Source organism: Aquila chrysaetos, chromosome 2 (genome assembly GCF_900496995.4).
Source record: "Aquila chrysaetos chrysaetos chromosome 2, bAquChr1.4, whole genome shotgun sequence".
NCBI lineage: Eukaryota > Metazoa > Chordata > Aves > Accipitriformes > Accipitridae > Aquila > Aquila chrysaetos.
In genome coordinates, this window is record NC_044005.1 from 20,629,977 (window position 1) to 20,653,951 (window position 23,975).

Consider the following 23,975-nt stretch of genomic DNA (forward strand, 5'->3'; position numbering starts at 1 on the left):
TTAGAAAGAGCCTAATATACTGACACCTGCCCCTGGGTTTGATTCCTATTCTTCCTGCTAGCAAAAGGAGGCTGCAAGTAATCAATGGCTGTAGATTTGACATAGCACGGCAAAGCCAGCGGAGCTATGACAACTTAGATAAGTTGCTCCCTTTTGGCTCTGTGAGAATGAATAATTTGTTTTCTCTAGCAATTCAGGCTAAGGAGTTGCATTGATGCTGTCCTCAAAGAGAAAGAGACAGTTGTCATTCCCTGCCTCTGTGACAGGAGAGAGGAAAGCTTACAACTCTGAAGTCACTATTTCTTCTAGTTAGGTGGAATCCTTGAAGTCCTCAGATGGCAGCTCTTATCTTGGTTGCCCTTTGTTTCTTAATGGCTTTGCAAATTGCACAACAGGGCCTCTGGATGCTCCAGCTATAATAGGGAAGAAGCTTGCTTCATGACAGAAATTACCTGTTTCCCTTCCAGACAAATACTTTCTTTCATCTGAAGGTATATAAGCAACTTTGTCCCAGTACTGGGAAAATTTGGGTAAGTAGTTGATGCTAAAACATCGGTTACATTTGTTGCATTAACAAATGTATAAACAAGGTGTGGGTCTGTCAAATACCACACCTGCTTCTAATGCAGCATGAGCAGCCACTTAAAATGAGTAAGGATCATACTGCAAGGAACACGCTTTAAAGAGCTTTCCTTAGAGTGCTCTGATGACAAGTATTCAAGAAGAAGGACTGAATTTCAGAAAACGATTCCTTCTGCACCTACACACTCAGCTTTCTTTCTGGTACCCTAATTATTTCTGATAACTATTTTATGCAAGGCTAACAATTCTGGCTGCTATTGGACAGTGGGAACTAAGACTGCTTCAGGCTTAGTAAACACTAACATCAGCAGTTTATCTATTGGTGCAGATCCTGAACTCTTACTGGGATCTTATTACCAGCATCAAGAAACAAAGCATGACTTCATTTTGAAGTTTCTTTCTGAAATTAAGTCCTGTTTTTATACCTTCCTGTTAAGGAAGTAGGAAAGGAATAGGAGAATCCTGTTTCTGACACTTTACAAGTGATCACAAAAACTTTAATCCAAAAATACCAAAAATTTTATCAATATTTCTGAAAAGTGTTTGCCTGAAAAGGCTTTGTGCATGTCAATGTCAGCTTTTTCCACGCTAGTAGTTAGACTTTCTGCTGGTATTACAACAAAATCTTTTGACAACTTGGCCTTTGAAACGTTAGTAAATTGATTAAAATAGACTTTTAAAAGTCAAAGCCTTCACCTTGCCAACTGCTAGCATATTTCAATTTCAGTTTGCTGCAATTTTTTTTTTTTTAATTGCACAGTTTAGGTACAAATCAATGTTCAATCTGCACAGCATATTAATTTAAAACCAATCTATAATAAAAGTAGTAAGTGTTATGCCTGTCCTGCACTCCTGTGAATTGCTGAATGTTTGTGCAGTTGTTTTAATAACTAGAAGGGAAAAACAGCACGGATTGTGGACTGGCAGATATTGGTATGTCCTTTTAAGGATTTTTGCTTCTAATGGATGTATCAGAAAAAAAACCACACTGATTGTCCCAAACGTTTTAATAAACTTTAGGATATAACTCATCATCTGGAAATGCTGATCAGCTGAAATTGTTACTCTATAGAGCACTTAGCATAGTTACTCATGTATGCAGGAGTCCATTCCAGTAACAGTTTTAGCCCTGGGAAGCCTTTCAGAACAAATTTATTTTACTCTCCGTTCTTATATTTGTGCAAATAAAAATAATAAACCCCCCTAATACTTAGTGGGTTTTCTGTTTTAAAAAAAAAAAAAAAGGTTCTTCTTAAAGAATGAATCAGAGCTGTTTTTTAAATGAAAAAAGAATGTAGATTCTTTAATTGCAACTGTATTTACTATGATTCTGTGATTCATTTTTTTACCATTACTTTCCTTAGCTAAACTATTATAACTAAGACTTCCAAATTGTTTACCAGCTGTAACTCAGTATAAAACAGCTGTAGGGTTGTGGTAATTTTCTATTGTATTGCAAAATTAAATTGGTAAATGTACATTTGTTTGAAACTTAGTAATTTCATACACAGTATTGTATGCACCAAGAAATTAGATAGATGGAAATGATAGCAAGCGTCTGCTGCTTCTTTCACCTACTGTTGAATGGCAGTAATTCTCGCAGCAACAGTTATTGACTAAAGTCTTATTTGTAGACAAATCAACACAGGATAGTCTATAAAACAGCTGAGTAAATGACATTAGCCACAGTCAGTTTAACACAATTTCTTTTGGTGAGTGTCTTCTGGATTTCTATAGTTTGTAAATCTAACATAATTCCATTATAAACAGATTTCTATCAGAGAGTATAAACTTCAGAGTATTAGGAAGAACTAAGGAAATATCAGAGGTCATGACTTCTGGCCCAAAGTATATATTGTACACTCATTGTTCTTCCTCAGGACAAAGTGTCTTGTCATCATTACCCACCTGTGAATAATGGCAGAATACAGTCTCACAGTCTACTGCTGAAAAAAGTAGCGGCTGAACTATTTCTGGACAAGTCTTTTAAACTGCCCTGCTCTTACAGCATTTAGCCCATAAAATGGCTTTTAGAAATAGCTCAAGGGGTACAGAAAGTCATTTATTAAGTATATGTGTTCAAAAGGAAACAAGTCAAGAACAATAATGGATAGGGTAATAGTAATTTCTTCAGAGAAGTGTTTAATTTTTCATTAAATAAGATGAAAGACTTGAATACATTTTCAAGTGCTGAAAAAGCTCAGTGTTTCTCTCTTCTTGCATCCCCACATTTCTGATAATTGATAGATTACAGAAGTATTTACTTTTAATTTGAACTGAGTTCCTAGCATTATTTGTCTAGTTGAATGCACATGGATTCATGATATTTCTCAACTGAAATTGCTGAAGCTTTTTTTTCTTTCTTTCTATATACTGGCTGAATACTAAACAGAAGATAAATAATAGAACTGCTTTTGCTTCTTAAATAATAATGCAGCTGAGAGCAGTACAGACTGTTCCAGATCAGCACAGTGACAACAGAAGGATATCGTCACTACCACTTTTGTGTTTTATTTGCAAAACTGCAGGAACTGGTCTTCCAATTCTACCCATGCAGAAAGTCCACAAGTAGAGGCTTTTCAGCCTATACAGTCACAAACTTAAGCCAATTTTCCAGGCTTCCAAGCCTTCTTTCATCTCATCTCATGCAGAAAAGTGTTTCAGGGTTTTTTTTTAAGAATGTGCAACATCACACAGTAGCAGGTAGTACAAAGATGCAAGAGATGCCAGTGAATGTTCTAATGGGTGATCAAACAAGATCCAGATCAACTTTTAAACAGTTAACATATGTGCTGATTGTCTGCTGAATCCTAAGCAACCAAATTATTTTCAGGGAGAAGCAAGAAAATTAATTAGTAAAATGCCATTGGTAGGAGAGGTGAATAAACAGTGATGCAGCCAAGTTTAAGCAGAACTATATCTTTTTTTGTTTAATGCAGATGAGGTTCAAAAGGAAGGGAGGACAGTTTGGAGAATAGAATTATATTGAAAATGGTGTAGAAAGCACAGAAAAAAAGAGGAATGAAAGCAAACAAGAGAAAGCAACCTGAACAGTTAAAAAAAAAAAAATCTCTTCAGAGATACACATTACATTATAAAGGCATCTTGTACTGTGAAGTGTGACACAATTTTTTTTTCCTCCAAGATGCTGTCGTTAACCAAACATATTGAGCTCTCTCTCATTACACAATAAACAGTGACAACTAAGCTGACACTTCTTTGCTTACAGGTATTTATTCAAATGGCTAGAGTGCATTAAAAGCCATGGGCAAAACTTTTCCTGCAAGACAGTGATTTGGGATTCTCAGCAAGGATTTCAAAATACATGCAGTACAGTGTAAAAACATCTTACGATTTTTTTCTGGAGTGTTTGGAAAATTCCTTGCATTATATGAAATTATCTGTCTAGCCTCAAGATCCTGCATGTCCTTAAAGTGTAGGTCACAGGCACACAGATGTGTGGCATGTTATCAAGTGACAGTTTTATTCTTAGTGAACTGAGTTCTCAGTAACAAACAACATAAATTATAATTATTAGTGGCATAAAACCCAGACACTTTCTTCATATTCAGTATCAGAATATGTAAATTTTAATTGCTATTTCTCTCTGACATTTCTGACACTTGCACTTACTGTTTCAAGCATATTTTGGATTAATAGTGCATTGCAATTCAATCCTCTTAAAAGAATGCTATGCAACAAATTGAGTGTCCAACTATAATCATTTGATACTAGATTAAAAAGCTTCACGTAGCAGTACATTTGGAAATGGTTTTGATGTCAACAACAACAAAATATTTTTTTCTGTGTTATTAACTGGAGAGTTTAACTTCAGATGTAATCACACACCAGTTAGTATTGCAGAAAATTCAATAACTAGTCAGTATGCATTATTGACACAAACAGTTCTTTCAAACAAACTTCAAGCAGAAGTTTTGATTCCATTTCAACTGGGTGCATATATCTAACAGTAATGAAATATTTTGACACTTTACTCATTGAAGAAATTAATTATTTTCCTGGATGAACTGCCAAAAAAGTTCTGCAACCATTATCTATTTCTGAAAGTTTAAACAATAGGTACTCAAAATTGATCTTATCCATTCAGAGCAGTAACATATGAAGAACCATGGAAGAAAGATTTTGGATAGGATAAGAGGGAAACTGTACAATTAGGAAAACTTTTGGAGAATAAATGTTATAGACAGTCGTATGGACAATATAATCTTTCTCTTGAGGCCACAAAATACCTCAGCACTATGGAATTAAATTTCTAGAAAAAGTGTCCAAAGTCCTATTGGTATTTATTTTTCCACAGTTTCACCAAATACCTTTCCCTTCTATTCACCCAAAAGCAAAAACAATCATCTCAGTAGTTTAAAATGTTGAATGATATTCATTTCAATCACTAACTACTTTGTCAGATATTTTCAGCTTCTCCTGTTAACAGACAGTTTTCTGTAACTTATTGCTTACTCTTAAGCCTCAGGAACCCTGAATTTTCTAGGCAATCCAGCTACCTGACATGTAGTTTCAGCTACTGCTCAGGGTCCAGTAAATTCTGTTAACATGAAATCATAGATACAGGGATCGTATCATGTTGATAGATGAGGGAACTAGTTTTAAGCATTAGAATGTTTTGCTTCTCAAAAAAGAGAGCAGTCTGTATCTTGGTATTGCAAATTATCATCCCTGATTATCACTTGTAAGAAAGGACTTTTCTCTCTTAACTTTTAATGCTTCACTTCTGTACTCCGATGTGATGTACTACCTTGATCCTTAGTTTAGCAGAATACTGACAGAAATAACTGAATGATACTTAACAAAAACTGAAAATGGAACTTATGAATTACTCACATTTTTTACATCATTTTCATGGTGAAAAATATATTCGAACAATGCCTGTTGGAAGAATATTTAAAACATTGTCATATTTGAAGATAAAAATTGATAACATTATTTGAGAGGAATACAGAATCTTGATTATGTTAGGCAGAAATTAATTCTTTGTGAAAACAATCACATCCACACATCACAATTGCTGACATTTACATTTAATTAACGCTTGAACAGACAAAAACTATTGATGTGCTACATTGTCATTACAGGAAAGCATTTTAATTCTTAATTTGTTGCAAAAGATTAGTAGAATTGTCTCTTATCTTTGGTCCTTAAAGTCACTTCATAAAAAAAAAAAACAAGGCAGGTATAATTGAAAGTGAACATAGATTTGAAAACGTGGTACAATTTTCATGACTTTTTAACTATAAAATCAACAAGTGATCTAACAAAGACTTTTTGTAATGTATAGTTAGGTGCTTATGTAGTGCAAAATCTACTTAAACATAGGTTTATTAAGAATGTAAACTGAGAAAATTTTGCCTTAGGGAAAAAAAATTCTAAACCCTACAGAATTTTGGGATCTGTAAAGGAAAAACTTCTTTTTTATTTGTAAATGATAAATGCTAACAATATTGCACTTCTGAAACTCAAACACACCATCATAATACCAAAGCTTAAAGAAGTTAAGTGCATCAGCTGTGCTGTGGTAACTGCTCATAAGTCCACAACAATGGCACAGCAATATAACTGCACCTTTGTTTACTCTTGTATAAAGCTAAGTCAGTCATACTACCTTGCAGCTGTTCTACACTAGAATATAGAAGAGTATATAACAGATAATGGGGGTGGCATTTTAAGCGAATAAAATGATGTTGAAAGATACTAGATAACTAAATGGAGACCGGAAGCCTCTATTCCAGGAATGTTTATAATTATTCATTGTAAAAAACTAAAAGAAAATATTGCTCCATGAGGAAAGAAATAAAGAACAAGACAGCAGTCTTCTAAGAGCTTCCATGACTCTTCTGCCAGCTTTTCTTAAGACAAATTCTTAAAACATTTACCTTAAGGAAACTAGAGAATTACTAATGAATTGTCTGGTGAGGAAAGTAGCCTACAACCTACTTTTCTTCTACTTTTGGTCAGAAAAGACTTTGAACGGATGAAGTAGCAGAACATTTCCTCCTCTAGTTCAGTAACAGGGAAGCATTCAGTAAAAGTGAGGAAATCTAAAGTGATAAAAAAGGTGTTTTCTTGCATGGCTGGCATGAGGAATTTATGCTGTTATCTATAGGCCCTGACCTCCAAAAGGATTTAAATGACTGAACATCCACCTGGATAAAAATATCTAGAGTTATCTTAATAACTCTATTAAAAATCCACAAGCTAAAAAAGATAAAACTTTCTGTTTCATACCATAAACCAGTTGCTAACTGAGATTTACCAGAGGCTCTCTCTGGTGACAGGTGATACCTCATATGTCTACTATGGGGTTTCCTGCAATAGTCCTTAACATGGCTGATGCTAGTCAGAGAGTAGCCACATTCCTGTATACTTCAAAACATCAGAAGACCTAGTCATGCAATGAAAAGATAGATAATCTAACTTAAAAAAAGATGCAAGTATACTTTGCAAACACATGAGGAAGAATTACATAGGAGGAGTATATACCAACATGAATTCACAGGCTAATTATGTGAATTTAATAGTTGCGAGATTTATCATCTTTTTGCACCTGGGAGAGGTGACAGCTCAAAGAATTTTAAAACTTTAATCAATAATTCTTAACACAGAGTGCAGTCTGCAGTCTTACCTCCTGCTTTGGCTTTAGCCTTAATGCTGTCTTGTTTAAAAAAAAGATATAAATCCATGTAGCTCCAAATTTAAACTTCGATCTTACATTCTGTGTGAAACGTTAATGTCATAATGTATTAGCTTCATAATACTGACAAGTACACTTGCTGCCTATGGATGTTTCTATGACTGTGGCTTCACATTTTTTGGCTTAAGCCTCTTTTCCTATGAAACTGAAGGAAGATACAGCTACCCCATTGTCCCAGAAAACGCTAATGTTTTTTAAAATGCTTTTTAAAAACAAAATTGTTAAAATTATGTTTCTTATTCCTGAGAATAAATATTTCATCTGAAAGCTAACCTACCTACTTAAACACTATATAGAGTTACCAAACACAATTAAAAGGTAGCTGTCTTCAAGCAGAATGAAGCCTAGTTTCTTATGGATGTGTCTTCTCTTTCACAATCCTTCCCAGGTTTCTCCCTATTTTACAGACTGTGATGGATTTAGAATAATGTGTGTGCTGGCTGATTGCTGGCAAGGACATAACTGGACAAAGGCCTGCAGTTTTTTCAGAACTGATAAAGAACTGACTCGGAACTGCCCTCAGATGATAGTTTGGAAGTCTTTCATTATCTCACCAGACTAGAACTTACTATACTTGATATCTATTCTTCTGCATAGTTTGGTTAAGAGGCAAGGGACAGTGATGTAAGGAGTGGGTGAAGACCACAGTGCAATCACACAAAATTTATTTCCTTTGAAAACCACACTGAAAAGCAATGCCTTACATCAGTCTAGATGAGGTTTTAAAAAGCAAAGCAATTTGCTAATTGTTTATGAAAAGTTATTAATTAAAGTTTTGGACTGGAGGAGCTAATTTCCACCAGCAGATTTTTAGGTACTGCTAGTCTTCTAACAGTGTTCACCACTACATTTCTCAAAATACACTGAATACATACGGGTTCTTTCAACTCTAAGTTGCTTGCCAAATACAGCTCCTGAGAGTGTGTCCGATAGTCATTTGATACCTTGTGCAAAATGAGTTGTTGGTCTCAGCCCAGCAGTTGTTTTTTGTGAACAAAGTACGCACAGAAAACACCTTAATCTATACAACTAACTGGTTGTGTTGGGGAAAAATTCAACTGAAAGGCCACAGAGTGATAAATCATTACACAACTTTTAGGTCACTTCCACTCAGAGCTGAAATCTGTCAATTGGGCAGATAACCTGGATAAACCTGTTCTGCTGGCAGATAGTCTCAGTTTCAATGGCGTCAATCATAAAATCTTAACTGAAAATGAAGAATTCTGAACAAAAAGATGAAACCTTTTTATATAAAAAGTGTTAACTCATGCCATAACATCAAAAGGAAAAATCCAAACCATTTGAACATTTTTAGGCCAGGATTGCCATCTATTTGTACACAGAACCACGTTTCCGGACACTAAGGAGGGTTCTGCTGTTTTTTTTTTCCTCCTGGCATTTTTTTTTTAGTCGCCCTTCATCACTCCTATATGCACAGTTCAAAGTTATCTACCAATGGAATATTTTATTCTATACAAATATTTTTCCTAGGTTATACTTTCAATAACCTCTTCAGACATATTTTCAACTTCAAGTCTGGTAATCACCGTCAAAAGATAAGTAACACGCTATTTTTCTGAACTTTACATCTACAACACAGTTCATCATTGTTTGTATCCCCAATCCCATGTACAATTACATTAGAATGATGACAGAAAATAAGAAAAAGATATCACAACATTAACCAAAATAGTTACATACCTTTGCCAGTTTGGGTTTTTGAGCATATTTTGCTAAATTCAGTCGAGACAGGTTTATGAAAGGGCCATCTGGATTTGTTAGCATTGAAGCCTGAAGGGGAGAAAAGAAGTTTCTAAGTGGGAAGATCCCCTACACTTTGGCTGAAAATTTTCAAAATATTGGTAGTATAAAAAACAAACAAACAAAACCCCAAACAAAGCATTAGTAGATGCACTGCTCTACTGTGCAGTACAGACTCTTCTTACTGAACTTCATCTTTTCTGAAAGCCAGGAATTTGTCCTACTCCCATACAGTCCCTGAAAGAGGCTGCATGAATTACCTTCAGAAATTACCTTTTTCTTCCCTCTCTCCACTATTTCCATAATGTGCCTAAGCATGTAGCTTGGACAACTGTTAGATGGACTGAAGGTAGTTGGGATACATAACAAAAAAGTCTTCAAGAAAGATTTAGGAAGATCAATTCATACCTGTGACAGTGAGAAGATACCACATTTTGCCATTAATGTGATGTTAATCTGTATTATATATTTGTGCCAGTTGCAGTTTATTAATTTTGTCAATAGAACAGGATAAAACTAGTATAGTTTATTTTCCTTATCTTCTGAAGTGACAGACACTGAGAGATTAGTAATTGTTTTGTAGTAAACTGAAAAACTTGGAGAAGGTTTCAATATACTTATGGTGAAATCATGTCATAGTCTTTTCATAGCCTTCAGTGAATAAAAATGAGTCTCACAGAACTTGTGAATTTGGAATTTATGTGAATTTTTGTGAAAGTGTGAATTACGTACATTTTTTATATAAACAGACTAGCAAACTAACAAGAAGTAACATTTTCAAACTCCAATTTGAAAAGAATTTAAACAAAAAATTAAAAATGCTCATCTCCTTCAAACTTGAGTTTAGATGCAGCTTTTAAGTGAACTACATTGTCACTGTACCAGATACCATGACCAAGAAAGCCACTGTTCTGAGAACAGAGTCAAACAACTTACCGTTCCCAGCCTGACATATCTCCCAGAAGCACTAGTAATTGGACGAGCTGTGAGAGCTGTTCGAGGTGTTTTTATAGCTTGTTCCATAGTACTTGGCCGTCCACTTTGTGTACTGGGTCTCACAAATCCTGTGATAGGTCTTCCTGATTGAGTTACTGGCCTGAAGATGTTAAGCACATTATCCTTATGTTGAGTGGTATTTATCGATAGAGAATTTAAACACTTGTATCTGAAGCATTTCATTTTCAGAAGTTAAATTTAGGATTTGCTCATTTACAACTAGTCACATTTAAAAAAATAAAAAATCACATACCTAACAGCTGGGCTGGGGCCTCCACCTTGGCTAGTTCCAGGGAGTTTCAAAGATGTTCCTGGTCCTATAAAATAAAGAGCATTTCTCAATTCCCATTGAGATACTACACCCTTGTCCAGGGGACTTTAAAAAATGATTGGGTCTTACAATAAACTGGAAATTTCTTTGTTCAAACTGAGGCGACACAGCACTACAGAAAGAAGACAAAAAACAAATATTGCACTGTACTACTGATTAATTGTCAGACTATTGCAAGAAACCTGCCACAACGAACATGGTTTTCTCACTTTTACCCTTCACATCCTCTCCCCCATCCTACTTGGGGGGAGTGAGCGAGTGGCTGTGTGGGGCTTAGCTGCCTACTAGGGTTAACCCACAACAATTCTCAAGAACATCTAAGGAGCAACAGATAGCACTGAAGTAAGAAAGGTTACTGGAACAACGAGATCATGCTAATTTGAAATGGTGTATTTTCTATCTGGGACTAAAATAGCACCCAGACTTCAGTAAGTAAACCAAAACCTTCAGCTACAGGGCAGATAGAGAATGATATCTCATGTCATTAGATCCATGTAGGACCCCCACCCACAATTTAGGGCACAATGAAGTGCAAACTCATCCATATCCAAAGGTCATCAATGAAAACACTGAATTGGCTTGAGCCCAGGTGAACGGATAAAGGGTCCCCTTTTTCACATATTTCTGTTTTGACAGTGGATCATTAAGAATTACTAGTTCCTGCATGTAGATTTTCCATCACCTTCAATGACATTTGATTATAGTCAGTTTTTCTAACCTCCTAAGGGAACATCTAAGAGATGGTTTTAAAAACTTAGTTAAAAGCAAGATATGACATCTATACCTTCTGTTCTGTTCACTGCTTGTTACCATGCACAAAAAGAAATGAGATTTAAGTTGAGACAGACAGTTCTTGACAAATCACTGTTACTCATCTCCTTACTTTCTAGATACTTATGAACTGCTTTTATTCCAAATGTTTCCAATAACTGAAGTTAAACCGATAGGTAGATAGTTTCCTTCCTCCTTTTTTTCCCCAAGATAAACCGCAAGTTGCCCTTTTTCAGTCTTCTCTCTCTCCTGCCCTCAAGCTGTAATTACCTCTGAGATACTACCAGTCCACTGTTTAAGCAAGTTTAGTAGACTTGTCCAAATTGATAACTTCTAACTCAGTCTAAATACCTTCTAGCTTTTTTAATCCATGCTGATACCAAGCACCTCTGACTGCAATACTATAGCAGCCACCTAGCTACAGCTGCATTTAAAATTAAATAATACAAAAAGGTATTAACCATGATCTCCTTAGTAAAACCAACTAAATACGTAAGTGATGTTAAAATAAGGACCAAAACTCAGGATGCTCCCTCTTCTGGCTGGCCACACTTAGTATCTCTGTTGCTTACTTGTTCTTTATAGTCCTGTGAATCTTGAATTTTTTACTCCACAACAGAAAGGGTGGACAGTCCACCCAGCAGAGCTTCTAACATGATCACTAGGCCACTCTTCTGAGAAATGGAGGAAGTGACTTTCAACTTTTCAGGCTAGCAGACAATAAAGTAGTCTTCTACTTTCTGAGCCTTTTTTTTAACCATCGCAATAATGTAAAAAGGGTAGGGCATTAAAATCCCTTTTGTAGACATGTTTTTTAATAACTACGATTGTTTTGTGCTTTTGGTGTACTGGGAGAATGTTTACAGGATTTATTTCCCTTGATCTCACCCCAGGCAACTCAGTCTTTGAGAACCCCAACTGAACTAGCTATGAATAGGCATCAAGAGGCCACAGCAGTGCATGTGGCCACTAACAGCGACAGAATTTAAGAGCATAATTTCAGCAGTTAGTAATGACTGCAGATGACTCCTTTAACTCCCTAGTTAATGAAATAGCTGTGATTATCCATAATGCCAATTAGTATGAGTTTCTGAAAAATATGTTGCCAAGGTAACACTTTTAAACAAGATTATAACCTAAGCTGATAAAATTGATGGTGTTAAGAGTTCAAAGGTAACTTATTGGGAATTTTCTGTAAAATGATGCTATAGGATATTTTTATTAATAAACAAGACTGATGGAAAATTAACACAGCAGAATTACAAAAATTTAAAAACTGGTGGAAGACAGATTTCATCATATATGTTTAAAGAGTAACCACAGAAAAGTAGTTGTTTCCACTGGATCCTATACAATTTAGTAATTATTTAATAATGCAAGACTGAGAGCAAAATCATTATTAAGATAGTTTAATCTGGAAACTAAGATAAGGACAGATGCAAAACTGAAATGGACATGTAACATGCAAAAGGATTTGAACTGCTTAGTAAGCGAAGTACAGACAATACCAGTTGTAATATGGAAGGTATGACTACACGTTTTTAAGTTTGTAAGCTATAATTATAGAGGGGGAAGATATCCTGGAAGATTTGCCACAGTAAAAGACCCTGAGTCAAGACCAACTATGGTTAACACACTTTAACAGCAAAAGAAAAAGCCCACAGTCAGCAAGCACACATTCTTCTTAAATCATGCGTAAAAGTGGAAGTGACCACACAATCACAGAATGGTTCAGGTTGGAAGGGACTTCTGGAGGTCATCTGGTCCAACCAGGCTCAAGCAGGGCCACCTAAAGCCAGCTGCCCAGGACACTGTCTAGATGGTTTCTGAGTATCTCTAAGGAGGGAGACTCCACAACCTCCTTGGGCAACCTGTGCCAGTGGTCAGTCACCCTAACAGTAAAAAAAGTGTTTCCTGATGTTCAGACAGAGCCTCCTGTGTTTCAGACCTCTGGTCCTGCCACTGAGCACCACTGCAAAGACTGGCTCCGTCCTCTTCGCACCCTCCCTAGAGATATCTGTGCTCACGTTTTATATAAAAGTGTAACAGAAAAACGCTTCAGATGTATAAAGAAAGTAAAATCTAGCTGTAGAAGAAAAACGTATTTTCTATGTGTCAGTGGACTGTTGTCTGGTTTCGTGAAAAAGCATGCAGATTAATTGGAAAGGATTAAGAAGAGAGTTTAAAGACTCAACTCAAAAACTAAAAGATACACCTCAGAATGAGAAGATTGTTTAGCTTACCAAAGAAAAGATCACTGGATGACTTAATGACAGTTTTAACTATTTACTTTGGAAATACACCTTTGAAAATAGAGACTTCATATCAGGCATAAAATGTACACAAAGAAGAAACAGCTGGAGCTATAGTTGATAATTCCCACTAAAGATATGGCATACACTGATAAAAGCTAGCAAATTTAATAATTTATTAAAGACTGCAGGGGGTTCTTTCTCTCTGGAAAGTTCTTATACTTTCTGAAAAACTATATACTAGCTCAGGCACGTCTAGTGGATTTGAAGCACGAATAGCAAAGTCTTATCTCAATGATTCAGGAGTGCAGGCTACATTATCATAATGATTTTCTTTGGCTTTGAGTTCTGTGACACACTATCTAGAAAGCCACCTTTTTTCAGTTTAAATATAGTATGAATGTATTTTTCCAGAATGCCTTATTTCTCAATAATATTAATCAAATTATTTTACTTGGCAGATGGTCTCTACCACAGGGGGCATAAAATAAAAAAAAAGTCTAAATTATATTATTATGCTGTTTTAAGACAGATACATGTAATTAGATTATCATAATGTATAAACACAACTTGAGTACTGATTGACTGTTTATATGTGACCAAGCATGTACTGACAATTTTTAAAAATGTAATCAGATAGATATGCAGTTGCCTACTTCTATCCAGATGAGAAAAGCTTTTAATGCTTCAAATATTAGTTCTGGCCTACGTCCAGTTCTTCCCTTGAATTCCTTGACATGGTAAGTGGTTGAGAGCCACATCTAATAAGACGCATAAAAATTCCCATGTGGACTGTGGTAAAGAAACAGAGAAAAATAGAAATAATGCCAAAAAGTAGTGGAAGACTAATTATGGCCCACTTAGAAGGGAACTGATGAAGCTGAAAAGAGCTGCATACAAGAAACAATGACAGGGCTGAAGAACTGCCCTGGGAAGGAAGAGAGGAAAAAGTAGAGAAAAGCAGAAGCAAGATAATCAGTTCAAAACTGTTTGCGGGAAATGATACAAAAAGGTGATGTCAGATTTGGCCAGACTGTTGCCTACAGAACAGGCATACGGATGAGATTCACAGTACATCAAGGGCATATATTTTTCTCTAGTTTCCCACAGTGCCTAAAGAAGCCAGAAAGGAGTAAAAGAAATCAGTGCACTGATGGAAAAAAACTAGTGAGTACAGACATGTACAGGAAAAGCTGACAAAACACTCTTTGTCTGAACTGCCGTCTGACAGGCCTAAGCACTACATCAAGATCATGTGGTGTATCTCAACACTGCCATGCAACCATAAACCAATCTAAAACTCTTATTGTAGCAATAGCTAAAAGCCATATCAGGTCACCTCAGTATCTACCATTTTATGCTAGATGACAATCCTGACCAAGAGAGCTCTTGTTGCGTCAACACATTTAAGTGAAAGTCATTCTTACGTGCAACTTGAGCAATGGCATTTTCATCTAGCACCATCTCTGCGATTCCTTCTTGATCCATATCGATTTCATCCACGTACACCATTTCTGTCAAAGCTCGTGTTTTCAGGCTCCAGGCAGCCTGAATAAGGATAAAAAAGTAAAATATCTTTGAGACACAAAGTAAATAATCTTATCAGAAATTTTGACATTTTTTTATTATTATTCCCTTCAGAGTTTTAATAGGTATGAATAAGGTATTGACTTAAACAGCTGGGTATGTCCTTCAGTTGCCTGATGGACGTGGAAAGGGGACCAAGACTTTAGACAACTCTTTTGGAGTGGAACAGCTATAGTCACTGAGTTTGGAGGTCAGAATTTCATACCTCATGAAAAGTTATGACTAATTTAGGTCACAGGCAACTCTCTGAGATCTTGGGCTTTTGAAGAAATCCCCAGCTACCAGTGCCATTCAAAACCCACTGCTGACAGACACCTTATTTAAATTGAGAGGAAAGAGGAAGGTAAGTAAACCACTGTAATGCAAAGTAATGCTCTTCCCAGGCATCTGTAGAGAAAGAAGGAAAATCTTTCAACCAGCAACTGTAAAGATACAGTACATTACTATCCACAAGCAACAGTCTTTAGAAAGATAATCTACAACTCCTTTGTTCAAAGCATCAGCTGTATAATATGTGTAAATGTATAGATTAAGCATCTCAGATTGTGAGATTATTGGAGTACTTCTTAGTGAACTGAACCGACCCATTACTACATTAAATGTCTTGGAGGATTGTATGAGCAGTGTGGAAAGACAAGCATAATTCTAGCTTTTGTGACAAGCTTTGTGTAGACTGTAGAGACACCGAACCAATGGGGAGAAGAAAAACCAGTGCCAGCCATACAGAAGTACCAACAAAGTAAGTGCAGTTCCAACCACTTTGATAACTTAACATGCCTGTAATGTACTCATAGAGCTGGCATGATAAAGGGAGCCACAAAACCAATCCCTGATCTTCCTTCAGATATTGAACAGATCATCATAAATTTTCCAAAGAAAAAATCACTGCCAAATCAATTAGATTTGTTACTTTTCTGACATGTACAGGAGTCTGGTGTAAAAGCATGTTTAATATTTTCTAAGGAGACATTTCAAAATAGAAACAGACTGATGGTACCTTAATAGAACTAAAGGTCAAACACATGGAAACATTTTTCTTTAAGTAAGAGGTAGGAGAAGATCTGGACCTTAGGCTTACTTAATAATTTAAGTAATCATTTAATGGGACACTTCTCATGTCTCAGACCATCCCTTCCTCTACACTTCCCTCATATTTCTATGCAACTTTCTAACTGTCTATCAAAAAGAAACTATATCTAAAAATGTTGCAGTATTTAACTCTCCTTTTTAAAAGTGCTTTCTTCCAAGCAGAAGTAAAGGAGGGATTTAGCCAGCCAGTTCAACCACAATTAGAAATCTTAGTTCAAGTATGAAGAGAAAGGAACAGGGCAGGATGATTTGAATCTAGGCCAGACAGCCATAATCCAGATCTGCTTTATTATCTTTTAGTTTCTTCTTATGTAGTTGGGTGACAACCTTTAATTAGCATTGAGTTTTGCAGTTAGATGTTCAAGACCCTTAACTGCTTTTCATTATTCTATAGAAGTATTTAGTCTGTTGAATTTTTAACACATTGATGGTACTCTGCTTTTTTCAAAGACACTTATGTCTGAAGTCAACATAACCACGTCTATATTGGGAATATGCTGAAATTAGAGCTCTCAGTATAGCCAAACACAGGCTAATTTCCTAGGAGAGATAAGAAAAGCTGTCTATAGTAATGATGTTTTCTGGGCAATTGAAAGTAGCAACTTCTCTACACTAATTGCTAAAACTGGGGCAAGTTCTTAACATAGACATAAGTATTATCATTGTGATTTTTCCAATAACAAACATGAGATAAAGTGTTTTTAAAAGCAACGTCTCTTTGTCGTTATTGGACAAATATCTGTCATAACAAATAGATTCCTTAGATTGCTCTTCCAGTCTTAAGCTCCCAGTCTGAGGCTTCACAGCCAACAAAAAATTCAAATATCGCATATTATTCCTTAATTAAACATCAGTCTGCAGAGTATGGCCTGCAGCAATGTTTGTTACAGGACTTCTGATCAAAACAGCAAGCAAGAGAAAAATGCCAAATTCATTACTCAAACTATAGAAAGATGACCTTTACCTTGGGAGACAAGAAGACAATTCAAAATTCCTCACTACTAGTTACATAACCCATATGAAACAAAAGTATCATTTCTGTGCATGCACACAGTTATGCTGAATATCTGAAAAATCAAGGTGTGGGAAAAGGAATTAGAAATGTATACTGACACACAAATACAAGGGAGATGTAGGAAAAAGATCTTTTTTTCAAAAGAATTAAATGAAATTTCTGACACCCTTCTCATTCATAAAAAATTTGCTACTTATTCATAAAAAGTCACACAGGACTTTATTAGAACTATGGCCTATGGCTATTGCTTACTTTTTAACAGAAAACCTGAGATGTACATTTCTCTGTTAAAACAGACCACCCCAACAAATTTTGATTTTTTTTTTGTTCACAAAGTAAAGGTGTCTTTTATCACATGAGATGTAAAACTCATGCAAGATTCAAAGATTTTCTTAATAGCCCAGTAATTTCAACTTTTGCTGACTTTCTATAAAGAATTTGTACCAGTAGTCCTGGTATTTCCTATAGCTACTTTATCCTTGTATGAAGCCTACTCTCTGTGTTGTCATTTTTAGTTATCCAGAAAAATTTTGACAATTCTGTTCATAAGAAGGTACACAGTTTTAGTAATTTACCATAGTACAATACACAGATTTTTCGCTCACTGAAAACCTGTAAGGGTTTAATCTGAAACTAATGCAGAAGAACTTCACCTGAAAAACTTCAATTAAAATGAATATAAGCAGCACAAAACTGGAAGAATCACACTGCCAACAGTGAGAGGAAGGCTCACTTATAATCACAAAAAGCCATAAAAATAAATGCACACATTTCTGAGTAACCACATGACAATATTTACACCTCGACTTAGCACAAGTTTGTCCACTCAAATCGTTGCCTCAGATTCCACTTATATTATCTGCTCTCTCTTTGCGGGATCGATAATTTTGTTTTGTGACAAGCAACATGTCTGGCATTTATGAAGACGACTTGCATTTTTATTAAATGGGCACAAGGAACAAGAAAGGGACAGCTCATTTCAGACAACCCACATATTCACAACATAGTAACAGATTTAGCCTGCTTAACTCATAATCAGAACAGAACTTTACAATAACTAATAGTAATTATAGAGGGAAGCAATATCTTAAGTACCGTAAGTACCGAAATGTGATATGGTATTTCTTAAGAAGTCTAAACTCCAGAAAGAAAAGTGACAAAGTGTTTTTCACCTAGTTCCTGAGAACTGGTTTGTCACTGAATCGAATGTCTTCCTCTTGTTCCTAAAAAGTCCAAAAACTAAATTAAAAAAATATAAAATTTAAATCTACACGTATTTCCTGAATCTGGTAACACACATTTTTAAGAGGTTTCATTCTCCAATAATCCTTTCCATTACCATAAATTTTATTCTGTACACAATGAAAACCCCAGAACACAACCACCACCTTGTGAAGCATAATCTTTAAAGTCAAGAAGATATCTGGCAGTATTTCACTGAAACCGTTTTGTATGCAAACAATTTGCATGACTTCACTGGAATGTAATCGGAGACTTGTAAAATATGTTATTGAGCTGTATTTAAAGATGCAATTTCACACTGCATGTAACCTCTTCTGACTGTGAGCTGGAGCCAAAAGATCCCACCAGCTGCACATTACTATTCTTCCCATTGCAGTAATCTAGTGCTAATGTGGACAGAGTGAAAACTAATCAATTACTCTGAGTCTTCCATCACTTATGTAAAGCACATCACGCAGCTTCAAGACTACCAGACTCTACACAAGGTAGGCAGTGAGAATGAACTGTAGAAGCAGAAGGGCATGGGTAACAGCCCACCATTACACCGCATTAAATGAAACACGAAAGTGAGCCCTAAGAACATAAACATTGTTCTGTCTGTGAAATACACATTGGCTTTTTCTTAATCTCATCATCAGATGAAGGTCATTCAGTTCAAGATAGATTCAATTCAGCTTTTAGAAGGCACTAAGCTACTGAACTGCTCAATAAACCTATAGGAAATATATGAGAAAGAGAAACTCCTATCAAATATAAAAGCTGCCTATTTAAAATACCCCTTATCAAATGTACTTCCTTACCAATGATAAAAAACAAATTTATGCCATTAAGGATTTAACAATAAAACAAGTATTAGTCAGTGTATCAGAAATTCTTGCTAATGATTGTATCTAACAATTGTATTTATGAAAAGAATTTTACCTGAAACATGGTGTATTCAGAATCAGGCTCCTGAAAAGAGAGGAAATAGAAATTGAGGAATGGAAATGCAAAACAATAAAAAGAACAACAAAAAATGGAATTATCCTCTGTGGCCACCTCGTTTTGCACAAACATCTTCTCTCCAACACATATATCCAAATTTTCATTTTATTACTTTATCTCAACTTACACACATTATGAAGGTAATCAATGTTTTACACAATGAAAGCAGATTTGCAGTAAGTAGATTTTTCAGATACCTTTTGCTTTCTTGCTTCTGCAGGATCATGTTGGCCAAATCTTAGATTAACATTACAGAATTATTAAACTGAAAAATGGTACATTTAAAAAAAAAATACAAACTTGGAAGATGTAAGCACATCTCTCAAATGTTAACCTGATTATTAGGCCATGGGCTTTAGAATGCCTACATAAGAAAATCCATCTTTGTGCATTTTTGTTAGCTGCTGATGGTGATCGCACTAATATCACTGAAGTATGTAAAAGAAAATTTCTGCATATATTGAATGGTTTTTGTACTTTTACGATGGAAATGATATATTTATTGTATTCTGAATACTAATGCTGTAAGTAGAATAAACATCAAACTAATGGCTTATTGCACCATCCAATAAACAAAAGGAAAACTACCCGATGAAGTTTACTACAAGCTAAAAGGCAGGAACTTGCATCTGCTTGAAACTTGAGGTAAAAGTGAGTAAATACTAACAACAAAAATGTAGGTTTATCATCATTCATTATGTACTTATCATGTTTGTAAAATATTTAAACTATCCTTCAGGGCTTCTGCTGCTCACTTCCAGGGACTGGGGAAGAATTTTTCCTCTCTAACATATTACTTAGCTTTAGGGGGAAAGTCAAGGAAAGCGGGAGATAGATGTTACTTTCTCCAATCACTATTAGTCTTTTGTAGAGTCAGATCATTTCTGCTCCTAGAGGCAGCGGAAAATTTCTTACATATCTGGCCTTGTGTAAATCTATCACGTTTAAGCCAGCTATATTAGATCGAATATAGAACCTTAGACTAATGCAGACTAGAAAGGGCCATCAGGAGGTCTCTAGTCCAAAGCCCTGCCCAAAGCAAGGTCAGCTATAAGGTCAGTTGAGCTTGTGCAGAGCTTTGTCCAACTGGGTCTTGAAAACTTCCAAGGATGGAGACTGCACAATGCCCTTGTGCAACCTGTTCCACTGCCCGACTGCCCTTATGGAGAAATGTTTTTCCTTATATCAAGCCAAAGCCTCCTTCATTTCAGTTTATGTTCGCTGTCTCTCACTCCATGCACCACTGTGAGGGGCTTAGCTCCATCTTCTTGATAACCTCCTTGTATGTATTAGAAGGCTGCTATTAGGTCACACCAATGTCTTCTCCAAGCTGAAGCACTGCCCAGTGTGCTGGTAGCTTCCTTTGCAGCCAGGGCACATCGCTGGCTCATATTTCACCAAGCCAATGGCAAGGTCAAGCTTGCTCTTTTGCTCTGTAGGACGAGATGTGGTCTACCTCTTTCAATTTGAGCATTTTCACTCAGTAAATTCCATGACAACAGGGACCTGGAAGACTGGTGATACTCTCGCATCTTCCTTCTGTAGCGTACCGGAATTTCTGTGACCTTTTAAGAATCGTATTTGGAATCGCAGAGTTGTTCACCCGTGTTAGAATGCCTAACACAGCTTATAAACTGAGTATTCTATGGAATGAGGGATTAATCTCAGCTGTCTGTGATGTACCTGGTCTTGACTAAGGCACTGAAACTGCCTTTATATTTTAGATGTATGATTAAATGAACTCCAAGTTCTTTTAATATGTTGTTTTATTTATAGTATTCGTCTTCTAAAAAATAAACTCTTCGAGCTTTCTAAGTAATAAAGAAAAGGACATTGAGATATTTCAGCTTGCATTTTATTCACCCCATTGTGTCTGAGTGTTACAGCACATATGGTGTACCAGAAAATGGTTTAAGAGCAGTAGGTGATCTTCCATACCATATGTGCTACAGTAACTAATGAGGACAAGGTTAGGAATATTACATCAACACCAACTCAAAAATGCCTTGATGTTACAGATGTATATCTTAACAGATGTGTAACTTACTTTAGGCACTGTTCATTAGTTTAAAAAAATAGTTTAAAAATAAAACAGATTTTCTTATGTAGGAGCATTCATATCGTTAAAAAATTCAGAAATTACATCCCTCATCACTTTGGAAAAAAGTAGAGTTGACCAATAACACTTACTAAAAACATTGCTCTCTCATAATGGTAGGTGATAGTATGCATTGTTCATACACCCTAATATACCATTTTAGTTTTTGACAAGAAGTAACTTAAGATTTTAAATAACCCTCAAGCAGGTGATAGAACCCTTCCATTAAACACAAGTCTGGCACAACAAAAACTAACATTAAAATATAATATATTTTAACATGGGTGGATCCAGCAGTTGCTACTCATGCAGGCATTCCACTGGAACTAGATTCTGAATAAAGATTTCTTTGAGAGGATTAACAAATAGCATTGCCCTGTAAGCTTGTTTCTCAAAACAAAAGGTCAAATTTATTCTTCATTTACATATATAAAGCTCCTTTGAAATTAATAAGATTGTAAAAGCAATGAAGGAAGGATTTAACCCAGATCTCTAAATCCACTGAGGGCATTTTAAAATTAAAGTTAATATGTAAAGTCAGTTTATTTGAAGACCAAAAATATTCAGAAAAATTAAGTCTTCTGATGCTTATAGCCTAGAATAGGGAATGAAACAAGATTACACACCTTATATTCTAATAAAGCTTTATTCTACAATTAATTTCAGGTGAGTATGATTTAATACATGAAGAATATTAAAATTGGTATATTCTGAAAATGGTCCTCAAATTATTAAAAGCAGAAACAGAGAAAAAAACATTACCCAGGAACAATGACTTCACTGTATGTATCACTAGTTTTTATGCATAAACTTAATAATTACAGTCTCTTGAACAAATAACTGATTTCAGTTGAAGATGCTTTTTCAAATCAAGTTCCATATACATAAACATATCTGTGATAACTTTATTATGACCTTACAAAAAGCAGTATGCAAGTAACAGTAGCTGAAAGTTCACCATGGGAGAAGAAAGGACAAATGAACAAAAGCAAATCCTCATAGTAGACCATTAATCAAATTAAAGGCAGGACATCCACTGTATGTCTATTAATTACATTAGGCAATTTTTTTTTTAATTGTTAAAACTACAGCAGGCCTCATACATTGGTGCTGATTATTGCCTTGAATCTGACATATGGAACACAAAGAAGAGTAATCAGATTAGGTAACTAATCAGGATGATCAACAGAGACAGCCCAGGATTGTATTTCCTCTAGGTCATGCTATTACTATAAACATAGAAGACAACGCCTGTCTGCTTACAATGGGAAATAATTAAACTGAACATCAGGGCTTTATGTGTTTGTATGCCCAACTGCTAGTCATAGAAAATACAGCTTTTATCCATCCTGAGATAAGATTGTCAGCATAGAAGTAAATTCCATCAATAAAATTTATATTCCTAATTCTTAACTGAAGAAATGCACCGGACATTTTATAGAAAAAAATATTTCAGTCTTCCATAAAATTTAACTCAGTAGCAGCCAATTATTATTCTTCTATCAAAATGTTCAGCACATTTTATTCATTAAGAACTCTCCAGGAAAACATAATGGATTTTAAAATGGTTTGATTTCATTGATGTGTTCTTTAAGAATTCAAGTTTATAATAGCATAGGATTTGATACAGCTACAAAAGAAAATTCCCGACTCACGCCCCGTTGGCTAAAAGGTCAACACCATACCTTAAAAACCTCCTAGGGCTTACTGCATCTGCTGACACAGTTCAAAGAGAGTTCTACACCAGTGAAGACAGCTTCTGAATATGTACATGTAACTATTGATTGGATCATCAGTAAACTTATTTTTGAGACCTTCAAATAATCTTTTACCGTGTTATTAAAGGAGAACTTCTTAAACACTATTATACTTGTGATGAAAACATATTCTGAATACTAAGCTATATGTACAGGGACTGGTAAATTAAAAGATATATCAAGATGTACTGGTCAAGAAAATTTCTTATTACATTTATAAGTGTGACTGGTAAAAATGCCTACTTCTAAGGCTACTGTAGAAAGCTGATTTCAGCTGACCATAGTTTTGTGACAGTGTTGCAGATGCAATGAGCAGGAGTGGTACTATCTTTTAGCAGAGCAGATGACAGCTGGGAAAAATGGACAGGCTTTCAGACAAGCAAGGTCGTCTCTTTCAGGCATGAAAACACACTAAGATTATGCACTGTTAGTCTCTTCCTTTACTTACTTGTTGTTATATTACATGTCTTAGAAGGGAGAAAGCTACTTGCCTGAGCATGAAAAAGTTCTGACCTGTAACAATCACAGTTTAACTCAACCATTCCTGAGCATCTTTAAAGGATACCATCTCCTGTGGCTTGGTTTATATCTTACCCTAATGCATGCTGTTCAAAGAAGTGAATGCCTGAACAGTGACTGAGGCTACTGGTCTTCTATGATCTTTCTTTCCCTGGTTGTAGAGGCTGGGAGGTACATGCTTAGCAGAATATGGGACAAGAGGATGAGAACAGATGGCACAGTGATTACAGCAGTTGAGTATTCCCTTGTGATGCACAGCAGCTCACT

General features: G+C 35.6%; 1 protein-coding gene across 1 annotated transcript in view; it reads right to left on the bottom strand.

Moving 5' to 3' along the window:
* TTC8 (tetratricopeptide repeat domain 8) overlaps positions 1-23,975 on the bottom strand; it is a 48,064-nt gene that overhangs the window by 19,951 nt on the left and 4,138 nt on the right. The window contains exons 2-7 of the mRNA XM_029996741.2: positions 19,272-19,301; positions 14,845-14,965; positions 10,317-10,380; positions 10,004-10,163; positions 9,008-9,097; positions 5,440-5,484 (exon numbers count right to left, since the gene is read on the bottom strand). Coding sequence (XP_029852601.1) covers positions 5,440-5,484; positions 9,008-9,097; positions 10,004-10,163; positions 10,317-10,380; positions 14,845-14,965; positions 19,272-19,301 — 510 coding nt within the window. The remainder of the gene's footprint in view (positions 1-5,439; positions 5,485-9,007; positions 9,098-10,003; positions 10,164-10,316; positions 10,381-14,844; positions 14,966-19,271; positions 19,302-23,975) is intronic.